Genomic DNA, 21,294 nt, shown 5'->3' with positions numbered 1-21,294 from the left:
TGCAGGGAACTAATTGGTTGTCCATAATCACATAGCTAATGAAAGGAGAGGCATGATGTAGAAACACTGAAACAATGCCTTAATTCTGCAACTTACTTGAAGAGCTTTCTTCGCATTCCCTAAAGGTTAAAAAGAAAAAGAAAAGTTAGTTGAATTTATTCATATTCAAAAAAATAAAGCTCCTGCATTGGCACCAGAATTTGGAAAGCTTGCAATATTGGCTGGTTGATTCTGGTTTTAATTTCAGTCCACAATAACTGAGCTGAACTCCTGTTGTGAAGGGTGCATCTATATTGTAGAATTTGTGCAGTTCGACACCACTTTTAACAGTTGAGGGTCAAAGCTATGGATTTCTAGGAGTTGTAGTTTTATTCACTCTCTTTGTACTTCTCTGTCCAAGAATTCTGCCCACTAACCAATCCTTTCCCATAATTCCATAGTACTGAGTCACAACAGTTAAATTGGTGTCAAATTGCATTCATTGTACAGTATAGATGCAGCTTTAGTTCCCACGAGAGTAAATAAATAAAGATTTGAATGTTAACACATAGGTAAATGTAACTGATTCAACAGCTCTGCTCTAGTGAATGGACTGACCTTAAAGGAGCTGGGGGTGGTGACGGCCGACAGGGAGCTCTGGCGTGGGCTGGTCCATGAGGTCACGAAGAGTCGGAGACGACTGAACGAATGAACAACAACAAGCTCTAGTGAATATTACCAATGAGATTTAACCCCTCCTGTTACATCAAATAGCTTACTTCTGGGTATAAATATCTACATGGCCGAATTCTTTGCATGTTTCCTTTGAAGAAAGAGTCACTTGCTCCAAGCTAAATTATATATAATGCCATTTCTTTTTGCTACAAGTCAAGCTTGCCAGTTCAGGACCCCTTTCTTCTTGCTTGAAGCTTGATACTAGGGCTGGTCAATTCGTTTCGTTAATTCGTAATTCGTTAAAAAATTCGTTAATTTTTGAATTACGAAACGATTACAAAACATTTTTTTAACCTGGAAGTGTTTTTAAATATCGAAACGGCAGGCGCCAAAAGATTTTGTATTTCCGTCCATTTCGGAAATACGTAAGATGGCCGCCTGCCGATGCTTGCTGAGAGGGGCGAGCGAGAGGGGCGAGCGAGCGGCGAGCGAGAGGGGCGGAAGCACTCTCTCCTGACATTTCACCCACATCTATGGCAGGCATCCTCAGAGGTTGTGAGGTCTGTTGGAAACTAGGCAAGTGGGGTTGATATATCTGTGGAATAATGTTCAGGGTGGGAGGAAGAACTCTTGTCTGCTGGAGGCAAGCGTGAATGTTGCAGCTGGCCAGCTTGATGAGCATCGAATGGCCTTGCAGCTTCATGGTCTGGCTGCTTCCTGCCTGAATGTTGCAATTGGCCAGCTTGCTTAGCATTGCCTATTAATAATAATAGCGAGCGGCGAGCGAGAGGGGCGAGCGAGCGGCGAGCGAGAGGGCCCGCCAGAGTGAGTGCCTGCCTTCCCTCCTTAATAATAATTAATAATAATTAATCCCTATTCTACTAAATTAATAATTAAATAAAAATTATTTTAAAAATATTGGGGAAAAAAGGGCGCCATCTTTACAAAATGTTTTGTAAATATTTACGAAATTTCGTAAATACCGAAACTTTTTTTTGGGAAAGTTTTGTAATTATTTTAAATATCGAAACAAAAAAAAACCCCAATTACAAATCGATTTTAGAAACAAATTTTTGCGTTGTTACCCAGGCCTACTTGATACACTATAGTGATATTTATGTACAATATCAAATATATTTATAGTCTTGTAGACTATATGTGTTCTAAGATGAGACAGTGCTGGAGGCCATTTGCCCACACCCTACCCTCCTGATATTTGCCTTTCCTCTATTTCTTATGTGTAAATTCACCCTTTCTTGGTTCTTTGCCGCAGAGAAAATTATTATTTACTAGCTGTTGCTGTGGCCCAGTTTGGTGATCTGGAAAATAAAGTAATGGAAAGTGTTGGTTTCTAATATGTGTAATTTCTTTATGTTTGCAGCTAAAAATAATGGCCCTGCATGGACAATCCTAATTTTAGTTTTCTGTTATATATCTTGATACTACAGGATCTTATCCAGGTCCTTCCTAGGTGCCCTTTCAAGTCTTAGCCTTCTTCTGATTTCCAGAGAGTAGTCTCTTTTCTGATTAATGACTAAACCAAGATATAGACAATCTTGAACTATTTTAGTGTCTTCATTGTCTACTTTAATATAATGTAAATAATATATGGCCAATAAGCATGTGTACACATATGAGTGTATGAGGATTTGCAAAGTTCAAGAAGGTATATATATATATCTCTTGGGAATTACCAAAAGAATTCCCAATATATGAGGGCTTAATAAAAAAGTAATGCCTCCACCTTCGTTACTTGGGTTTGGAAGGGAATATTTTAATAAATCAAACGCAGAAATACCCCCTAGAACAGTGCTTCTCAACCTTCCTAATGCCGTGACCCCTTAATACAGTTACTCATGTTATGGTGACCCCCAACCATAATATTGTTTTCATTGCTACTTGATATCTGTCATTTTACTACTGTTATAAGTTGTAACTATCCAATATGCAGGATGTATTTTCATCCACTGGACCAAATTGACCCAATATTCCCAAATGTAAATGTTAGTGGGGTTGGGGAGGATTGAGTTTGTAATTTGGGAGTTGTAGTTGCTGGGATTTATATTTCACTTATAATCAAAGAGCATTCTGAACTCCACCAGCAATGAATTTGAAATGAACTTGGCACACAGAGCTCCCACAACTAACAGAAAACAGTGGAAGGGTTTGGTGGGCATTGACCTTGAGATTGGGAGTTGTAGTTCACCTATATCCAGAGGAGCACTGCGGATTCACGCAATGATGGATCTGGACCAAACCTGGCACAAATACTCAATATGCCCAAATGTGAACACTGGTGGAGTCTGGGGAAAATAGACCTTGACACTTGGGAGTTGTAGTTGCTGGGATTGATAGTTCACAATCAAAGAGCATTCTGAACTCGACCAACAATAGAATTGGGTCAAACTTCCCACACAGAATCCACATGGCCAACAGAAAATACTGTTTTCTGATGGTCTTTGGTGACCCCTTTGACACCCCCTCATGACCCCCTCAGGGGTCCCGACCCCCAGGTTGAGAAACACTGCCCTAGAACGTGTTCTTTAACTACCACTATTCACTTTTCCACATAATCACCAGACAATTGGATGCATTTCTGCCAACGATGAACAAGTTTTTTGAAGCCGTCATGGAAGAAGTCGACACTCTGTTTCCGCAACCAGCATCTCACAGTTCTCTCAATGTCTTCATCAGAAGCATAATGATGTCCCTGCAGATCTTCTTTCATTATCGGGAACAGATGGAAGTCAGATGGTGCTAAATCTGGACTATTTGGAGGATGTCGTACAGTGGTGAGATCCAGTCTCTGAAGTTTCAAGTCTGTGTGCTTTCATTTCAGGCATCAGCATCCTGGATACCCATCATGCACAGATTTTCCGATAGCCAAAAGAAAATCAATAATGTGTCCCACACGTTCTTGTGAAATGCCAATTATGATTGAAATTTCTCTCTGAGTGATACGATTGTCCTGAATCAATCTGTCAACCTTTTGCTTGTGAAATTCAGTGGTTGCTGTCACAGGACGTCCAACTCTTTGTTTGTCACGCAAGTCTGATGTTCCCACCTGAACATCTTTAAACTTTCTCGTGCAATGACGCACAGTACTCACACCAACACAATCACCATAAACAGCTTGCATTCTCTGATAAATCTCCTTTGGGGTGACACCTTCTGCTGTCAAGAATTCAATGACTGCACATTGCTTAAGTCGCATTGACTGACCATATGTGCAGGGTTCCATACTTCACACTTTAACAACACAACCATTCAATGCTAAGGCTTCCCTCCAAAATGGAACTGTAGAGGAGAGTCTACTGAACAAGCCTGTACCTGCGGCATACCAGTTTGTTGAGGAGTTATGAAGGTGGAGGCATTACTTTTCATTCAACCCTCATATGACCAATTTCACATGTTGAGTTTGTGGCAGTTGTTTGTGGATTTTAGTGCATGAACAAAGTCTTTGTGTGTTTATTTTAAGCAATGTTAGACACATAGCAGAGTACATGCTTGCTGCTCAGATCAGTCACCAGAAAAAAATAATATGAATTAAGAAATTGCCAAACTGACTTTTATTTCCAAAACCCCCAATTTTTTTTTTTTTTTGGTCATGTCAGGAGCGACCTGAGAAACTGCAAGTCGCTCCTGTTGTGAGAGAATTGGCCGTCTGCAAGGACGTTGCCCAGAGGACACCCAGATGATTTTGATGTTTTATCATCCTTGTGGGAGGCTTCTCTCATGTCCCCGCATGAGGAGCTGGAGCTGATAGAGGGGAGCTCATCCGCCTCTCCCCAGATTCGAACCTGCGACCTGTTGGTCTTCAGTCCTGCCGGCACTAGGGCTTTAACCCACTGCGCCACTGGGGGCTCCAACCCCCAAATAAAGAACTAGATATGATTTACAAAAGCAAGCAACCAAATAAGTTTCTATCAAGTGAAAAATGAAATAAAGAACAATTTCATTGGCTATGCCAATCACACACTTCAAGTACAATATGACTTTTTGTACCTGTCCTTGGTAATGAACTCTATTGCATTTTCTGTCTTCAGTCCATTTGAAGTGCGCTGTGAATTAGAAATCAAGCTTTAGATGAATTGTGGGGAACTGCAAAAGCCAATGAGAAGATTCCAACTATTACAAAGCAAAGAGTGAATAAATAAGAGTAGAATTTACAGTGGTCATGAACAGGGTAAAAAGAGTCTCACTGGTTTGGTCTAGACATTTATTACTATGAATGACTCCTAGGCAACAAGTAAAAAAAGGAGTTTCATTTCTCTATTTTCTGTTAATAATCAAAAGAGATGGTGAAAGAATTTGAAAAAGGAGAATTGACAGGACAGAAAAAGGATGTAACTCTCCCTTTACTGCACTTTCTCACGGGCCTATGGGTTCTGAGAAGTGTATGATTTAAGGGTTGCTGTAAACAGTTGCAGATTTTCAAGTCAATTAAATATAAACATAAATATGAGAGCCAGTGTAGTGTGGTCGGTTGAGTGTTGAAGTAAAACATGAGGAGACAAGGAGTTGAATTCCCACTTGCCCATACAAAACTACTGAGTGATCTTGGGCAAAAACAAAACCCTCTAAACAAACCTTGTCAAGAAAACTCTATAATGGGGATTTCTTAGGGATGCCAAAGATAAAAAGTTAGAAATATGTGGATAAAATGGAAACAGTCTGTAAATGACTATAATCCCTATTCCCCCTGCTGATTCGACCCCAAATATCCCCTGAGCTTTTAATGGTGTCAGCCGACACTGAACTGGGATCCCAGACTTGCTTCTAAACAAATAGTGAGTCTGGGATCTGATGCCTTTTTTGGAAAGGAAATCAAACTGGGGTTCTACTAGCATGCACCGTCTAAACCAGGGGTCCTCAAACTATGGCCCGAGGGCTGGATGCAGCCCTCCAAGGTCATTTACCTGGCCCTCGCTCAGGGTCAACCTAAGTCTGAAATGACTTGAAAGCACACAACAACAATATTTATTTATTTATTTATTTATTTCTTGCATTTATTGACCGCTCCTCTCAGCCCGAAGGCGACTCGGGGCGGTGAACAGCAACAAGGAAGACGGTGTACAATGAATCAAGACGATACTAACAGACAATACAACATAACATATACTTATACTAAAAATCCGCTTCGTCAAATCCTGGGGTCATAGGCAGAGTTCGTAGTCATAGTTCATTCCATTTTCATTCAATACACTCAGCTGAAGGCCTGCTCGAAGAGCCATGTCTTCAGGCCCCTACGAAAGGCCATCAAGGAGGGCGCCTGTCTAACTTCAGCAGGGAGGGCGTTCCACAGCCGGGGGGCCACCACCGAGAAGGCCCGCTCCCTCGTCCCCGCCAGACGGGCCTGTGAGGCAGGCGGGACCGAGAGAAGGGCCTCCCCGGATGATCTCAAGGCCCTCGTGGGCTCATAGGCCGAGATGCGGTCTGCAAGGTATTTTGGGCCGGAACCGTTTAGGGCTTTGTAGGATAACACCAGCACCTTAAATTGGGCCCGGTAGCAGATCGGCAGCCAGTGGAGCTGGGACAGCAGGGGCGTTGTATGCTCTCTGCGTCCAGCTCCGGTTAACAACATGGCTGCCGCGCGCTGGACTAGCTGGAGCTTCCGGACCGTCTTCAAGGGCAGCCCCACGTAGAGAGCGTTGCAGTAGTCGAGGCGGGATGTGACCAAAGCGTGTACCACCGTGGCCAAGTCAGACTTCCCAAGATACGGGCGCAGCTGGCGCACGAGCCTAAGCTGTGCAAATGCTCCCCTGGTCACCGCTGAAACCTGGGGCTCCAGGCTCAGCGATGAGTCCAGGGTCACACCCAAGCTGCGAACCTGCGCCTTCAAGGGGAGTGCGACCCCGTCCAGCACAGGCTGTAACCCTATACCCTGTTCGGCCTTGCGACTGACCAGGAGTACCTCTGTCTTGTCTGGATTTAATTTCAGTTTGTTCGCCCTCATCCAGACCATTACAGCGGCCAGGCACCGGTTCAGGACTTCGACGGCCTCCTTAGTAGCAGGTGGGAAGGAGTGACAGAGTTGGACGTCATCTGCGTACAGGTGACACCGCACCCCGAAACTCCGGATGATCTCACCCAGCGGCTTCATGTAGATGTTAAACAACAAGGGGGACAAGATGGAACCCTGAGGAACGCCACAGGTCAACGGCTGCGGCGCTGAACAGGAGTCCCCCAGTAACACCTTCTGAGTGCGACCCTCCAGAAATGACCGGAGCCACTGCAAAGCAGTGCCCCCGAGCCCCATCTCTGCAAGGCGCCCCAGAAGAATACCGTGGTCGACGGTATCGAAGGCCGCTGAGAGGTCCAGGAGCACCAACAGGGACACACTCCCCCTGTCTAGCTCCCGGCGCAGATCATCCACTAAGGCGACCAAGACCGTCTCGGTACCATGTCCCGGTCTGAAACCAGACTGTGCCGGATCCAGATAATCCGTGTCTCTCAAGAATACCTGGAGTTGTGAGGCCACCACGCTTTCCATGACTTTGCCCAAGAAGGGAAGATTGGAAACAGGCCGAAAGTTGTCCAATTTAGTGGGGTCAAGTGATGGTTTCTTCAACAGCGGCTTTATAATAGCCTGTTTTAGGCTCGCTGGAATCCTGCCTTCCCGAAGGGAGGCGTTAACCACCACCGTTACCCACTCGGCCAATCCCCCTCTGGCCTCCTTAAGAAGCCAGGATGGGCAGGGGTCTAGGATGGACGTGGTGGGTCTCATTCCTCCAAGTACCTTGTCCACATCCTCGGGTTTCACAAACTGAAAAGAATCCAACAAAATCTGACAAGCAGGTGCTTGTGTCACATCCACAGAGACTGCATCTAACGTGGCGTCCAGCCCAGAGCGGATCAAAGCGACTTTGTCTGCAAAGAACCGAGCAAATGCTTCACAGCGCGTTGCCGAGTTGTCAGGGCTCCCACCGGCGGGGGGAGTTAAAAGGCCTCTGACAACCCGGAACAACTCCGCCGGACGGTTCTTTGCAGACGCAATAGTGGCCGCAAAGAAAGTTTTCTTTGCGGCTTTTATTGCCATGGCATATGCCCTCAAGAAGGACACAAACCGTGCTCGGTTTGATTCGCTTGGGTCCGATCGCCACACGCTCTCTAGAACCCTCTTCCTTCGCTTCATCGCTGCCAGCTCCTCGGTGAACCAAGGGGCTGGTTTAGCTCGGTTACTTGAGAGGGGTCGTTCCGGAGCGATCATGTCAATAGCCCTGGTCATCTCCCCATTCCAGAGAGCGACCAAGGCCTCGACATTGTCGCCTACCGCGGTGGCGGGAAACTCCCCAAGAGCCATCAGGAATCCGTTCGGATCCATTAGCCTCCTGGGGCGGACCATCTTAATGGGTCCTCCACCCTTGCGGAGGTTAGGGGGCGCAGTGAGCCTAAATCTAATCAGGAAGTGGTCGGTCCACGGCAACGGAGAGATGGACAACTCCTCCACACCGCCACCCTGCTCCCATCCCTGGCAGAAAACCAAATCCAATGTGTGTCCAGCACAGTGGGTGGGGCCAGTTATTTGTTGGGACAGCCCCATGGTTGCCATGGCGGACATGAAGTCCTGAGCCGCACCTGTGAGGGTTGCCTCGGCGTGGATGTTGAAGTCCCCCAGCACAAGAAGCCGTTGGGACTCCACCGCCAGGCTCGAGACCACCCCCGCTAGCTCAGGTAAGGAGACTGTAGTGCAGCGAGGTGGACGGTACACTAGCAGAATCCCTATTCTGTCCCGGTCACCCACCCTCAGGTGGACGCATTCAAAATTTGTGGTCTGCGGGATGGGGCTCCTGGTTAGATGGATGGTATCTCTATAGACCACTGCGACCCCGCCTCCCCGTCCTCCGGCTCTTGGTTGGTGTTGCACGGAGAAACCTGGTGGACAAAGCTGGGAGAGATTTACGCCCCCCGCTTCATCCAGCCAGGTCTCCGTGATGCACGCCAGATCTGCCTGCTCCTCCAGGATTAAGTCCTGAATCCAAGTTGTTTTCCCGTTGACAGACCTGGCGTTCAACAACACCACCTTCAAGCCAGAGGGCCCGCTCACCTGGTTACACCAAATTACCTTAGGAGACCTATTGGGAATAGATAATTTAGAAAAACGGTCCGAATCAGGCCGAATTCGGGGTCTCCTTCTCCCGCATCTCCTCCTTCCCACCACGACCTCTATGGGGGCCCCTCGGCTGTTGGAACACCTCCCCCCCTCCATGCCGCAATTCTGAGCTATAAGAGTATTTTCTCCTATGCTTGTTGTTGAGTTTATTGGTTCTTGCCAGCATCCCTTCTCTCCCTCCTCCCCCCTCCCCACCACCCATACATTCACAGGTTCCAACCCACCTCCCCCACTGCCCCTTACGCTACACAAGAGCAATAGAGACAAAACACAGAGAGGGGCGGGGGACCACATGGGTAGTAGCGGCACAGGTGGTAGTTGATGTTCCGGTTGCTCCAGTGAGCTAGTTCTTAAAGTGCAAAATAGTTCTTAAAGTGCAAGGGTTTTAGGGGCGCCCCTTCTATGAACACATTTAATCAGCAGCAACACATTCATAAAGGCACATAATAAAGTGCTAGATCTAAAGTGCTCTATTTAGCAGTATTAAAGTGCGGCACAGAGGGTCGGGGAAGAGGCGTAAGTGCTGGTGCAATCTAGCAGCAATGGAAGGCGCCTAGTGCTCTATTTCGTTCTTATCACAGTGGCGACGGCTAACCACAGATGGCAGCCAGGAATGAACTAGTTGGTAAGGAATGAACTAGTTGGTGATCTACGATCACCCCCGTTATGGGTGGGCCTAGATAAAGTTAGCTAAGAATTACTATGACCCCAGTAGATCTCTGGACGGATTGGTATACCAGCGGATGGGCTTCCGGAGGTGGTAGCTCGGGGGGTGGGGCAGCACAGATGGTTAGTCACGCTCTTGCTCAGTATATATCAGTGTAACAAGCCCACTTAAGGTTTTACCCAAACATCTACAGGAGAGGCCAGAATAAGATCTATGTATAGCGGTCTACACAGGGGAGTCAATTACAGCACTTATACATAAGGAGGACGGTTACAGCTCTCCTCTCCTCCGCGGTCAGCGGCAGCGGCGGCGGGGGGGGGGGGGGTTGGGCGACCGTGGACCAATGGTAGCTGACAGCTCTTCCAGTGGCCGCTGGTGTTGATGGTCTGGAAGGCGGCGGCCCAGTAGCGGCCCAGCAACAGCCGGGCAGCACTCAGCTGCTCCCTTCGGCGGCCGGTAGCGGTGGCAATCTGGCGGTGGCCGCCGGCGCTGGTGATGACTCGGTGGCGGCGGTGATCTGGCCTCTTCCCCCTGCAGCCGGCTGCCAGCGGTTGCGGCGGGTCCGCCGCGGCGGTGGTCTTGCGGCGGCCAGGCAGCGCTTAGTCCCTCCTTCCGGCCGCCGGCAGCAGCAATGGCCGGTGGCGGCGGCGATCTGGGGCGGCAGGCAGCGCCGGGCTTCTCCCTGGCAGAAAAACCAGCCGCCAGCGATGATTCGGCGGCGGCGGCGGTCCGGCGCGTTCAGCTGCGTTCAGCCTCCCTCTCCGGCTGCCGGCGATGACTCAGCGGCGGCGGCGACCTGATGGTCTGGTCGAGCCGCACCCGGCTTTTTTCTCCCGGCTGCCGGCCGCCAACGGCGGCGGTGGTTCAGCGGCGGTCCCGCGACAGCCCGGGGTCCAGCCGCAACGAAGACGAGGCCAGCGGCAGCCGCCAGGGATGGAATCGCCGCAGCAGCGCCGCCAGGCACCTCGTCAGTCCTGCCAACTCACCCTAGGACGCCAGACGAATCTGGGGCCAGGCCAGGTCAGCGCTGGGCCCAACTCAGGAACGACGGCGCAGCGCAGCTGGAGCACGGCGCGCTGGTCGGGCACCAAGGGCCGGCCTCCGCGGCCTCCGGAGGAGCAGGACGCCAGTCTGCGCGCCGAACAGAGCTGGAACAGAGCCGGGCGTCAGGCGCCAGGCACGGGAGCACCGGCGCGGCGCGGCGGCGCGGGAGGCGACCCCCCAGACGCAGCAGAGCTCAAGCCGCGGGGTTGGCGCAGGAGCAACCGCGGCCCCAGCCGCGGCCTCGGCGGTCTCGGCAATGGCACAGGCCGGGCAGCGTCCTCTCCCCACGCCCGACCGCAGCGGCCCCGGCGACGGTGGCACACCCACAGGTAAGCTCGGCTTTTCGTGATGTTCCAGGGGGGGCCAGGGGCAGTCTGAGCGCCAACCACTCACCAAGTGAGGCTATAGGTCTTATTGGGTCTTGTTGGGAAGGGAGCCGGCCGCGTTGCAATGGCGGCGGCGTTCTCTCATCTTCCTCTACCTTCCCCTGCTCTTTACTCCTTTCACCTGGGTTCCTCGGCTCTCAGACCCCTCTGTAGGGCCCTTGATGGGCCTGGGTCTCTCCCTCGTCAAACTCAGGTGGATTGGGTGGTGTCGCCTTGGCTTGCTCCGGATTGAAGCCAGTCGGCGGTAAGGTAGGGCGGCCGCGGTAAAATGGCGGCGCGCGTCCCTCTTCTCCCTCTCCGCCTTCCCTCTGTCCTCCTCCGTCTCCTCTGGGCCTTTCTCGGCTCTTCACCCCTCCTGAGGTTTGGGGTCCTCTCTCCCCTTAGTTTGGGGGTGGTAGACGAGGGGGGGCTCAGGATTCCCCCAGATTGAAAATTGGCTGAGGAGCGCAGCGTTCTTTGCTGCCAGCCACCATACCGGAACCGGAAAAGGATCAACAACAACAACAATCCTATATCATCAGCCAAAAGTAGGCCCACACTTCCCATTGAAATACTAATAATTTTATATTTGTTGACATTGTTCTTCATTTTAATTATTGTGTTGTTTTAAGTGTTTTTTGCACTACAAATAAGATATGTGACCTCCTTCTTGTTAGCTATTCTCACACTCCTTCAATCTCTGATTAATTCTTTTTTTTCCTTCAAATTATAATCCGGCCCTCCAACAGTTTGAGTGACTGTGACCTGGCCCTCTGTTTAAAATGTTTGAGGACCCCTGGTCTAAACAGCTTTTGGCATAACAAAACAAAAAAGAAGAAGATCCTGAGATTGGAATGGAAGTCATTTTATTTTATTTTATTTTTCTTGGGGTTTTTTTTTTTTTGCATTTTTGTTTTTATGTTTTTTTTCTCTTTTCTCTCCTGATTGTATTTCCTACTTTTCTACCTTCTTCTTGAATATCCCCTGTCTTTCTATGTAGTTATGTTAGAAATTGATCAATAAAAATCTATTCAAAAAAATTGAACCCGTGTATGATTAGAAGGAAGTCACAAGATATTTTTTTCTTTTTTCCCCCTTTTTTTCTCTTTTCCCTCATTTTTATTTTTATTTTTAGCATTAAAAGAATTTTAATATACACATATTTTTGGGTAGTTTTTTTCCTTTGTCTTATCTCTATCTTCTTGATTTCCTACTTTCTTTAATATACTGTGTTCCCCCACTTGGAAATATACTTTTTTTCTTTATAATAAATAAAAATCTATTTTTTTTAAAAAAAAGCCAAAAAAGCAAAAAGATGCTACAGCATATGTGCAAAAAAACTTCCCCCTGGCAAACAAAACACACAATAGCATATCCACACTTTCTTCCGGACTACAGCTCCCAGTATCCTCAAATGCACTGCTTCCAAGCTGCAACGCATGGTAGGTACAGCTAGTAATATTAATAGAAATTTATCTAGTAACAAGATTTTTTACCCTTTTTCCAAGAGGGTAAAAATGTTCTGAAAATGGCAGAAATTGCAAAGAAAAATGTTTGAAACTTACCTCTATGTTGATTATGTCCACTTTAACATTTGGAGGCAATGCAAGTCTTGGCTGGAAGTGCTCAGCAAGGGCCACCAGGAGATGCAGCGTACTTAGCAAATCCTTCTTCAAGATGGCTAAAACCAAATCACATGAAATGCTGATTAAGTATAAGATAGCTACTATATCTAGCTTCTATATTAACTTGAAGGGTGTGCAAAATTTTGTTTATAACTTGTTCATCATATCTCATTCATTCGATTCATACATACAAAGCAATATTTAGAATCGCGAGGGGCAGCCATGCAAAAAACTTAAGATTCAAAACACTGACCTATGACTTTTGGATGAGTTATGTAAGTCCCAAATTGTGTGCTAATCCATGCCTTCTGTAACTCTTTTTTCTCTTCAGCCAACAGATAGACCATCTACAAATTCTGCATCCATGGATTCAACCATCCAAAGCTTGAAAATATTCACCCACACAGCCAACCATGATTTTTCCATGTATAGAAGGGCATCATTTTATTAGGAGAGTGAATATAATGGGACTTCAGTACTCATAGATTTTGGTAATGCAAAGAGTCCTGGAACCGAATCCCAAGGGTGTATGTGTGTGCGTGTATGTGTGTGTACACACACACACACACACACAAACACATATATATCTGTGTGTGTTTGTGTGTATATATACACACTAGGCATGGTTAAGTACCATCGTAATCTTCGTAATTTGGAATAAAGTCAGAAAAATTACCTTTTTGAAGCAATTCGAAGTTTTTAAGGAAATTGGAAGTCCCTTTGGCCTTCCAAAGTTTCTTCTGCCATTTTTGTTATGACTCGTGAAGTGAGTCAGAAATGATTCAGCTTTTCCCTTCTTCTGGTCCCTGGCCTTGGCTCAAGCCAGAGAAGCCAGTTTTAAAGCCAGAGAATCCATTTTTAAACCAGAGAAGGAAGGAATTTCCTCCGTTTGCTTTTCCCCACTTCTGGCCTCGACTCAAACCAGAAAAGGAAGGAATTTCCTGGCCTCGGCTCAAGCCAGAGAAGCCAGTTTTAAACCAGAGAAGGAAGGAATTTCCTTTGCTTGCTTTTCCCCGCTTCTGGAGTAAGCGGGGAAAGCAAGTAAAGTAAAGCAAAGACCACCCAATGAAACAAGAAATAACACTTTCAAACAATTAACGAAAGGATTCTGAAGTCTCAGAAGTTTCGAAACGTTTTGAACATTTTTTTTCTGTGAAAATCGGAATTGACTTTAGAATCGAACCACCAGTGCCCCCTATAAATGAAACTAGTTTTGAACCATTGTTTTGATCAAACAAGCCTAATACACACACACATGCATACAAACATCATCGTCATCATCATCATTATCATAATGTAATATGACTTTAATTTATTAGATTTTAATTGGAAGAGCCCATCGGCCTTTTATACATCATCAAAATCAAGTATTTTCTCCTTATGCAATAGATATTAGGAAAAAACTTCTTTATTTTAGCAGATTTTTTGTTCTATTTTTTTTCTCCAGTTTCGCTTGATTCAGCCCTATGACCTCCCATCTCTTCCTTTTCTATTAGATCCTATTTAGCTAGTTATTATCTGCCAGCTCTGAATCTGGAAACTGGTGACACCTCAGATTAGAGTTTGCCTGCCTGAAAGAATAGTGGCTCTGATAGGGAAGGAATCCAGTGGAGGATGCTCATTAGATAATGCTAATTTCAAGAAACAAGAAGGAAGATTTCCAAAGTTCAAGAAGGTGAGTGTCATAACCAATGTAGCAGCACAAAATGTCAAAGTGCAAGGAAAAGATGCTATTCCTGGACCACAATTTATGGAACAGATTTGACCCCAGAGGTTTGTTATTTGGTGAAGTATGTCAAGTAGGAGAGAAAGAATCCCAGAAAGAGTAACAGGAATAAATTTGTATATTTTAAATGTTAAACTTCAGCATACATTGACTTTTAAAACTATAACTATGTGTATATATACACTATGATGTACCACATTAGTTTCTATCTATCTATGACATCAGTATGAATACCTTCTTCCTGGATATTTGAAGACAGATTGCCACAGAAGGGGTGTGAGCATTTAGTTGTGGGATTTTTGCCAAAACCACATTGCAGATATACTATTTGTTGCTTTGTTCAGTTCTATTGTAGTCTAGAAGAACTTTCTCCTTTATCTCATTTCCCAAAGTGAAAGGAAAACAATGGACAAAGTGAGGTGATGGAGTCCTGTAGTCATTCTCTGCTCTTTCCAAGATAGATAGATAGATAAACAGGTAGATCTCAAGATTTTGGTAATGCAAAATGCTCATTAGATAATGCTAATTTCAAGAAATAAGAGGGAAGATTTCCAAAGTTCAAGAAGGTATGTGTGTGTGTTTGTGTGTGTGTGTGTGTGTGTATACACACACACACACACACACACACACATATATATATATAGGGAATTACCAAAAGAATTCCCAATATACGAGGGTTGAATGAAAGTAATGCCTCCACCTTCGTTACTTGGGTTTGAATGGGAATATTTTAATAAATCAAATGCAGAAATAATCCTTAGAATGTGTTCTTTAACTACCACTATTCACTTTTCCACATAATCAAACAATCAGATACATTTCTGCCAATGATGAACAAGTTTTCTGAAGCCTTCACAGAAGAAGTTGACACTCTGTTTCCACAACCAACGTCTCACAGTTCTCTAATCCTGGGTACCCATCGTGCACAGATCTTCCAACAGCCAAGCAAAGCAATAATGTGGCCCACACGTTCTTGTGAAATGCCGATTATGCTTGAAATTTCTCTCTGAGTGATACGATGATCGTCCTGAATCAATCTGTCAACCTTTTGCTTGTGAAACTCGGTGGTTGCTGTCACAGGACGTCCAACTCTTTGTTTGTCACGCCAGTCAGATGTTCCTACCTCAACATCTTTAAACTTACTCACCCAATGATGCACAGTACTCACATCAACACAATCACCATAAACAGCTTGCATTCTCTGATGAATCTCCTTTTGGGGTGACACCTTCTGCTGCCAAGAATTCAATGACTGCACGTTGCTTAAGTCGCATTGACCGACCGTCTGCGCAGGGTTCCATACTTTGCACTTTAACAACACAAACGTTCAATGCTAAGACTTCCCACCAAAGTGGAACTGTAGAGGAGAGTCTACTGAACAAGCCAGTACCTGCCACATACCAGTACTGCCATCTGTTGAGGAGTTATGAAGATGGAGGCATTACTTTTCATTCAACCCTCGTGTGTGGGTGTGTGTGTATATGTGTGTGGGGGGGGTATCCAAAAGGCTTTTTGGAAGACATAGAAGACATTCTCTACCTCCCTCACCTTGCCATCTCACTCCCTATTGCTAAAAATGTATGTCTGCTCAATTTCTGTTACAAAGGGCCTCTCCTAGACCTAAAATAGCCTGGGAAGCCCTAATACATAGTTCATAGAGAGTGACTTTGGGGTGGGGAGGTGACTGTAGTGGGGTTCCAAGGTTTCTTGGAGGATAATAGGTTGCTAACTATTCTGTCGCACGCTGGGCCTGTAAAGAATTGTCTTTAGAACAGGATGTGCAACCTTTGCCCAGCGGGAAGCCAGGGGGCCCAAGGAGGAGTTCTCAGAGGTTTCCCACCGCAAATAGTCTTTAGATGGCTTGTGAAGTATAACAAAGTCTTTTATTAATGAACAATCAAACAGAAACTTCTCTTGTCTTCAGAAAGATAACCAAATGATTCCAGGCTTTTATGCAACTGGTAGCTTCCTAAACTTGCCCATGAAGGACAGGCAACTGTCTTCAATAACTTCTTCTTTAAAGGAAAATCCCCTTTTTAACTTCTCCCAGGCTGACTGTAATCTAACCCTTACTGATATGGGCTCCGCTACTGGGTCGAACTGCTTCTCAAACGCCGAGTGGACCTACCAGTAAATGCTTAGATGTTCTCCAGCTGGAGTTCTTTGGTCTTTAGGGTTGTTTCCCTGGAAATCTTTGGAGACTCTTAAGACTGTTCTCCCCCGGAAGGTCTTAAGGGTTGAAGCTTTTGTACAGGGGAAGCTTGCGCATGTCCTGTACATTAGCTTTCCTTGCTGAGACTAACTAAAAATGGCTCCCTTCCCTTCCCAATTGCCCTGAGCAAGGGGCGGAATCAAAACTTAACGAAGATGGACAGGTGACTTGCCCTATGAATGCAACCAAAGGAAGCCACCCATCTGCAGAAACCCAGGAACCCTGGACTGCAAGCAAACATTTAATACAAAGCAAATAAAATTGGAGCTCCTGGTACAGCCATACCAGAACACTAACCCTTCATAGTTGCCCACCCCTGCCATACGGGAACATCTTCTTTTTGCTTGGCATCTCTACATACCATCCACATTCCACTTGAGTTCACTTTCTTCTAGTTTTAAACACGTGCTCACAGTTTCTAGAATAGTTGCAAGTTTGACCCGTTGCTTCATTTCTGTCAGGGCAAGCTTCTCTGCTTTCAAAGTTAGGGATCCAAGTTTCTCTGGAATTGAGAAGGAGGGAGAGAAGAAGAGGAGGAGAAGGAGGAAGAAGAGGAGAGAGAGATAACACTATGTAACACGATTTTTGTTCTTGGGTTATAAATGTCATTTCCTAATTGGTCCTATCATAAAAACAGAAAAAAGTTTATTAAACTGCACAAAACTTTATTTTTGTGGGATATCTTGCAGCACCTTTTGCTATAGTTTTTCACTGAATATCTCATAGAATCTCCATCATAGAATCATAGAATCAAAGAGTTGGAAGAGACCTCATGGGCCATCCAGTCCAACCCCCTGCCAAGAAGCAGGAATATTGCATTCAAATCACCCCTGACAGATGGCCATCCAGCCTCTGTTTAAAAGCTTCCAAAGAAGGAGCCTCCACCACACTCCGGGGCAGAGAGTTCCACTGCTGAACGGCTCTCACAGTCAGGAAGTTCTTCCTCATGTTCAGATGGAATCTCCTCTCTTGTAGTTTGAAGCCATTGTTTCGCGTCCTAGTCTCCAGGGAAGCAGGAAACAAGCTTGCTCCCTCCTCCCTGTGGCTTCCTCTCACATATTTATACATGGCTATCATGTCTCCTCTCAGCCTTCTCTTCTTCAGGCTAAACATGCCCAGCTCCTTAAGCCGCTCCTCATAGAGCTTGTTCTCCAGACCCTTTATCATTTTAGTCGCTCTCCTCTGGACACATTCCAGCTTGTCATCAATTCCGCATAGTTTGTGGCAATGACAAAAACAACGTTTCTGGAGTAGAACAACAACTTTCTAAGTCTTGCAGAATTAAACAGTTAAAAAACACTTTCAGACCAGGAATAGATTTTTTTCTCAAATTTTGTTACATAGTGTAATTATGCCCCACTAATTTCTTGCTGAAATCTTTCCATGGAGATCTGACAAAAAGTAGGTCTTGTTTTCATTTGTGCACAATAACGATCACCAGAGGTGCATATTGAATTTTAATTGCTAAGAGCCAATTTGGGAGACCATTGCTACTTAAACGTAGGAGAAAAATATAACAACCAATTAAATGGAAAGTGAGTAGGTTTGAAATAGTACAAATGCGAGAAGTCATTGAAACAGGTGCCCTTTTGAGCAGAGGGAGCATTTACTATGTATTCTGCCTGGCTTAGTAAATGAGTTCAGTTATCACTTTTTGATTGTAAACCTCCCATGTTTTTTCACTTTTGATCATGTCTTTCTCTCCATTCAGGAGCATAGTCAGAACTCTCAACAACAAGGGAAAATACTGTGTTTCCCCAAAAATATGGCTTATATTGCGCTTCTATGCTATGTCTTATTTCATGTGTATGTGTTATTTTAGAGGAAACAGGGTAGCTTACCTAAGAGATGGTGAAGGACTAATCCATCATATAGGTCTTGTTCTAAGCTTCTCACCACAATGTGTTCATGCTGCAGCGTTGTGTTAATCCATTCTAGTAAGACCTATATTAGAATAAAATAGTTGTGTATTGGTTTGAGTTTTAGTTTCAGTGTTCTTAGGAGAATGTGAAAGCCCCGAGGATACTGGACCAGTGCCTGGCTGCTGTGGCGACCTGGATGAGGAAGAACAAGCTGAGGATCAATCCTGACAAGACAGAGGTCCTCCAGGTCAGTCGTTCAGCTGACCCGGGTATTGGGTGGCAACCTGTGCTGGACGGGGTTGCACTCTCCCTGAAATCACAGGTCTGCAGTTTGGGGGTCCTCCTAGACTCAATGCTGACACTTGACGCGCAGGTGTCGGCGGTGGTTGAGAGGGCCTTTGCGCAATTAAAACTTGTGTGCCAACTGCGACTTTACCTCGTGAAGTCTTACTTGACCATGGTGGTCCATGCCTTAGTTACCTCTAGATTGGATTACTGTAATGCTTTCTACGTGGGGCTACCCTTGAAGACGGCCTGGAAATTACAACTTGTCTAACGTTCAGCAGCCAGACTAATAACTGGGGCAACTTACAGGGAACAGTCAACCCCCCCTGTTTAAGGAGCTCCACTGGCTGCCATTTATTTTTCGGTCCCAATTCAAGGTGCAGGTTATCACCTATAAAGCCCTAAACGGTTTGGGACCTGCCTACCTTCGAGACCGTATCTCTCTCCATGAACCATCTCGGGCCCTCCGTTCTTCTTTCGTCCATCCCCCCCCCCCCCCAGTCTCCCAGACTCGCTTGGCGAGTACAAGGGAGAGAGCCTTTTCCTCTGTGGCTCCCCGACTCTGGAACTCACTTCCTGGAGAGATTAGGAAAGCCCCTAGGAAAGCCCCTAGAAACCTTTAAAAAGAACCTCAAAACCTGGCTCTTCCGCTGCGCATTTGATGAATAGATCTACATCCTCATACTAGTGTTTGTTTTTTGTTATTGGAGTGCATTCCCCCCATAGGAAAGTTTTGCTCCACGACCTCCACTAAAACGAGCTCTCCTCCGCAAATAATCTGTCCTTGTTTATCTCGTGTTTATCTCATCTGAGTTTTTAATCTGTTTCTACACAATTTTCTTTTATCCATTACATGTAGCTCGCCCATGTTACCGTGATTGTATTTATTGTAATTTTGTATTGCTATGTTGTCTTTTGTTTTATGTAATTGCATTATTATTGTTTATTATTTGCGTTTTCGGTTTTGCTTTATTTCATGTAATTGTTGTTTTGGGCTTGGCCTCATGTAAGCCACACCGAGTCCCCATCGGGGAGATGGAAAGGGGTACAATTAATTAATTAATTAATTATAATGTGAAAGAACAAAAGACAAAGAGTCAGCTATAAAAAGACCACATTCTGATCTGGTGGTAAGTATTCATAGCAACATCTTCAGAGAAATGTCATCACAAAGGACAGAATTCAGCTGATAAATATGCTAGAAATAGTTTTCAATTTTAAAAATACAATAAATAAAGTAATACAAGAATAAATTGCAATAATAATGATAATAAAACTTTATACCCCACCACTGTCTTCCCAATGGGGACTCTGGGAGGCTTACATGAGGCCAAGCCCAACAACGCAATACAATAAATAAAATCAGAACACAGATAATAACAAATTACATAAATTACATAAAACATAAAATATAAAAACACAGCAAACAAAATAAAATTACAATTAAATCATTCATAACATAGAACAGTGAGCGGGCCACATGTACAGAATAAAACTGTGATCCTAAACCTAACTGATGTCAATCCACTACCGGGCTGAACTGCGTCTCAAAACCGAGAGGACCTACCAGTAGGCCTGTAGTCACTTAGCTGGAGTTCTTAGATATTTAAAGCTATTATTCCCTCCAAAATTCCTCGGGGCTGTAAGGCTGTTTCCCTGGGAACCTTTGGGAATCTTTAGATGTTCTTAAGACTGTTCTCCCCCAGAAAGTCTTAAGGGTTGAAGCCTTTGTACAGGAGAAAATCTGTACACATCCTGTACATTGACTTTCCTTGCTGAAACTAACTGAAAATGGCTCCCTTCCCTTCTCAATTGTCCTGAACAGGAGGCGGAACCAAACTTAACTATGATGGACAGGGGGCCTGCCCTATAACTGCAAACTTTAACAAGAAGCCACCCTTCTGCAGAATCCCAAACCTTGGGCTGCAAGCAAACACTTAATACAAGGCAAATAAAGTGGGAGCTTCTGGTACAACTGTACCAGCACAAATGCTAAGTTCAGGAGAATGGAATTTGAAGTTTCTTTTACCTCTTGTGTTGAATTAAGAGGCAGGGGAAATTACCAATGCAATGTTTCCCTGTTGACATTTCCTGCTCAAGAGCCTTTTCTTTTTCCATTAATCCTTATCCACCATTACTTTTTCCCTTTGGCTATTGTGTGTATGTGTGTGAGAGACAGACATACAGACAGAGGATTGGAGAAGGTGACAAGGACTCAAGTGGGGCTCAAATTCTAAGAGTCCAGAGAAAAATTTAAATAGTTGCTACATGTTCATTAACATTCAAATGACATTGAGCTAATTTCTTTCCACATACAGAACATAATATCTGATCCTCAGTCTCAGTTTAATATGAAACATTAAACAGTAATAGAGTGCTGTTTATGCTCAGGTCATCTTTCTGTAAATCTTTAATACACCATGCCGTGTCTAACATAAAACAAGGAGCTTCAGGCACAGGAGATGTCCTTTATGGACAACATTTCATCAAGTCACACAGTAACAGAATTTGTTGCCGCAGGGTTATCTGATGCATAGTGCTCTTTTTTTCCATAGGGATCTGGCAAACATTTTGTGAGAAGTGCTACAAATCTCCAGAAATATCCAACTGGAAGCAAAATTGAGGGAAAGAAAATAATAGAATCCCATCTTTGTCATTGTCCTATAGATTTCAGTCTCCCATCTCTTACTTTTCTTGGCCTGGAAGAAACCCTACTGTAGTCCATCAAGAGAGAAAAGGTT

At 45.1% G+C, this 21,294-nt stretch overlaps 1 protein-coding gene across 2 annotated transcripts in view; it reads right to left on the bottom strand.

The window, feature by feature from the left end:
• Positions 1-21,294, bottom strand: part of PARVG (parvin gamma) — a 45,448-nt gene that overhangs the window by 7,331 nt on the left and 16,823 nt on the right. For both annotated transcript variants that reach the window (XM_060778161.2, XM_067468911.1), the window contains exons 5-9: positions 18,248-18,350; positions 16,768-16,908; positions 12,409-12,524; positions 4,660-4,715; positions 97-119 (exon numbers count right to left, since the gene is read on the bottom strand). In XM_060778161.2, coding sequence (XP_060634144.2) covers positions 97-119; positions 4,660-4,715; positions 12,409-12,524; positions 16,768-16,908; positions 18,248-18,350 — 439 coding nt within the window. The remainder of the gene's footprint in view (positions 1-96; positions 120-4,659; positions 4,716-12,408; positions 12,525-16,767; positions 16,909-18,247; positions 18,351-21,294) is intronic.

This window comes from Anolis sagrei, chromosome 5 (assembly GCF_037176765.1).
Source record: "Anolis sagrei isolate rAnoSag1 chromosome 5, rAnoSag1.mat, whole genome shotgun sequence".
NCBI classification, from domain to species: domain Eukaryota; kingdom Metazoa; phylum Chordata; class Lepidosauria; order Squamata; family Dactyloidae; genus Anolis; species Anolis sagrei.
This window is presented reverse-complemented; position numbering and strand designations above follow the sequence as displayed.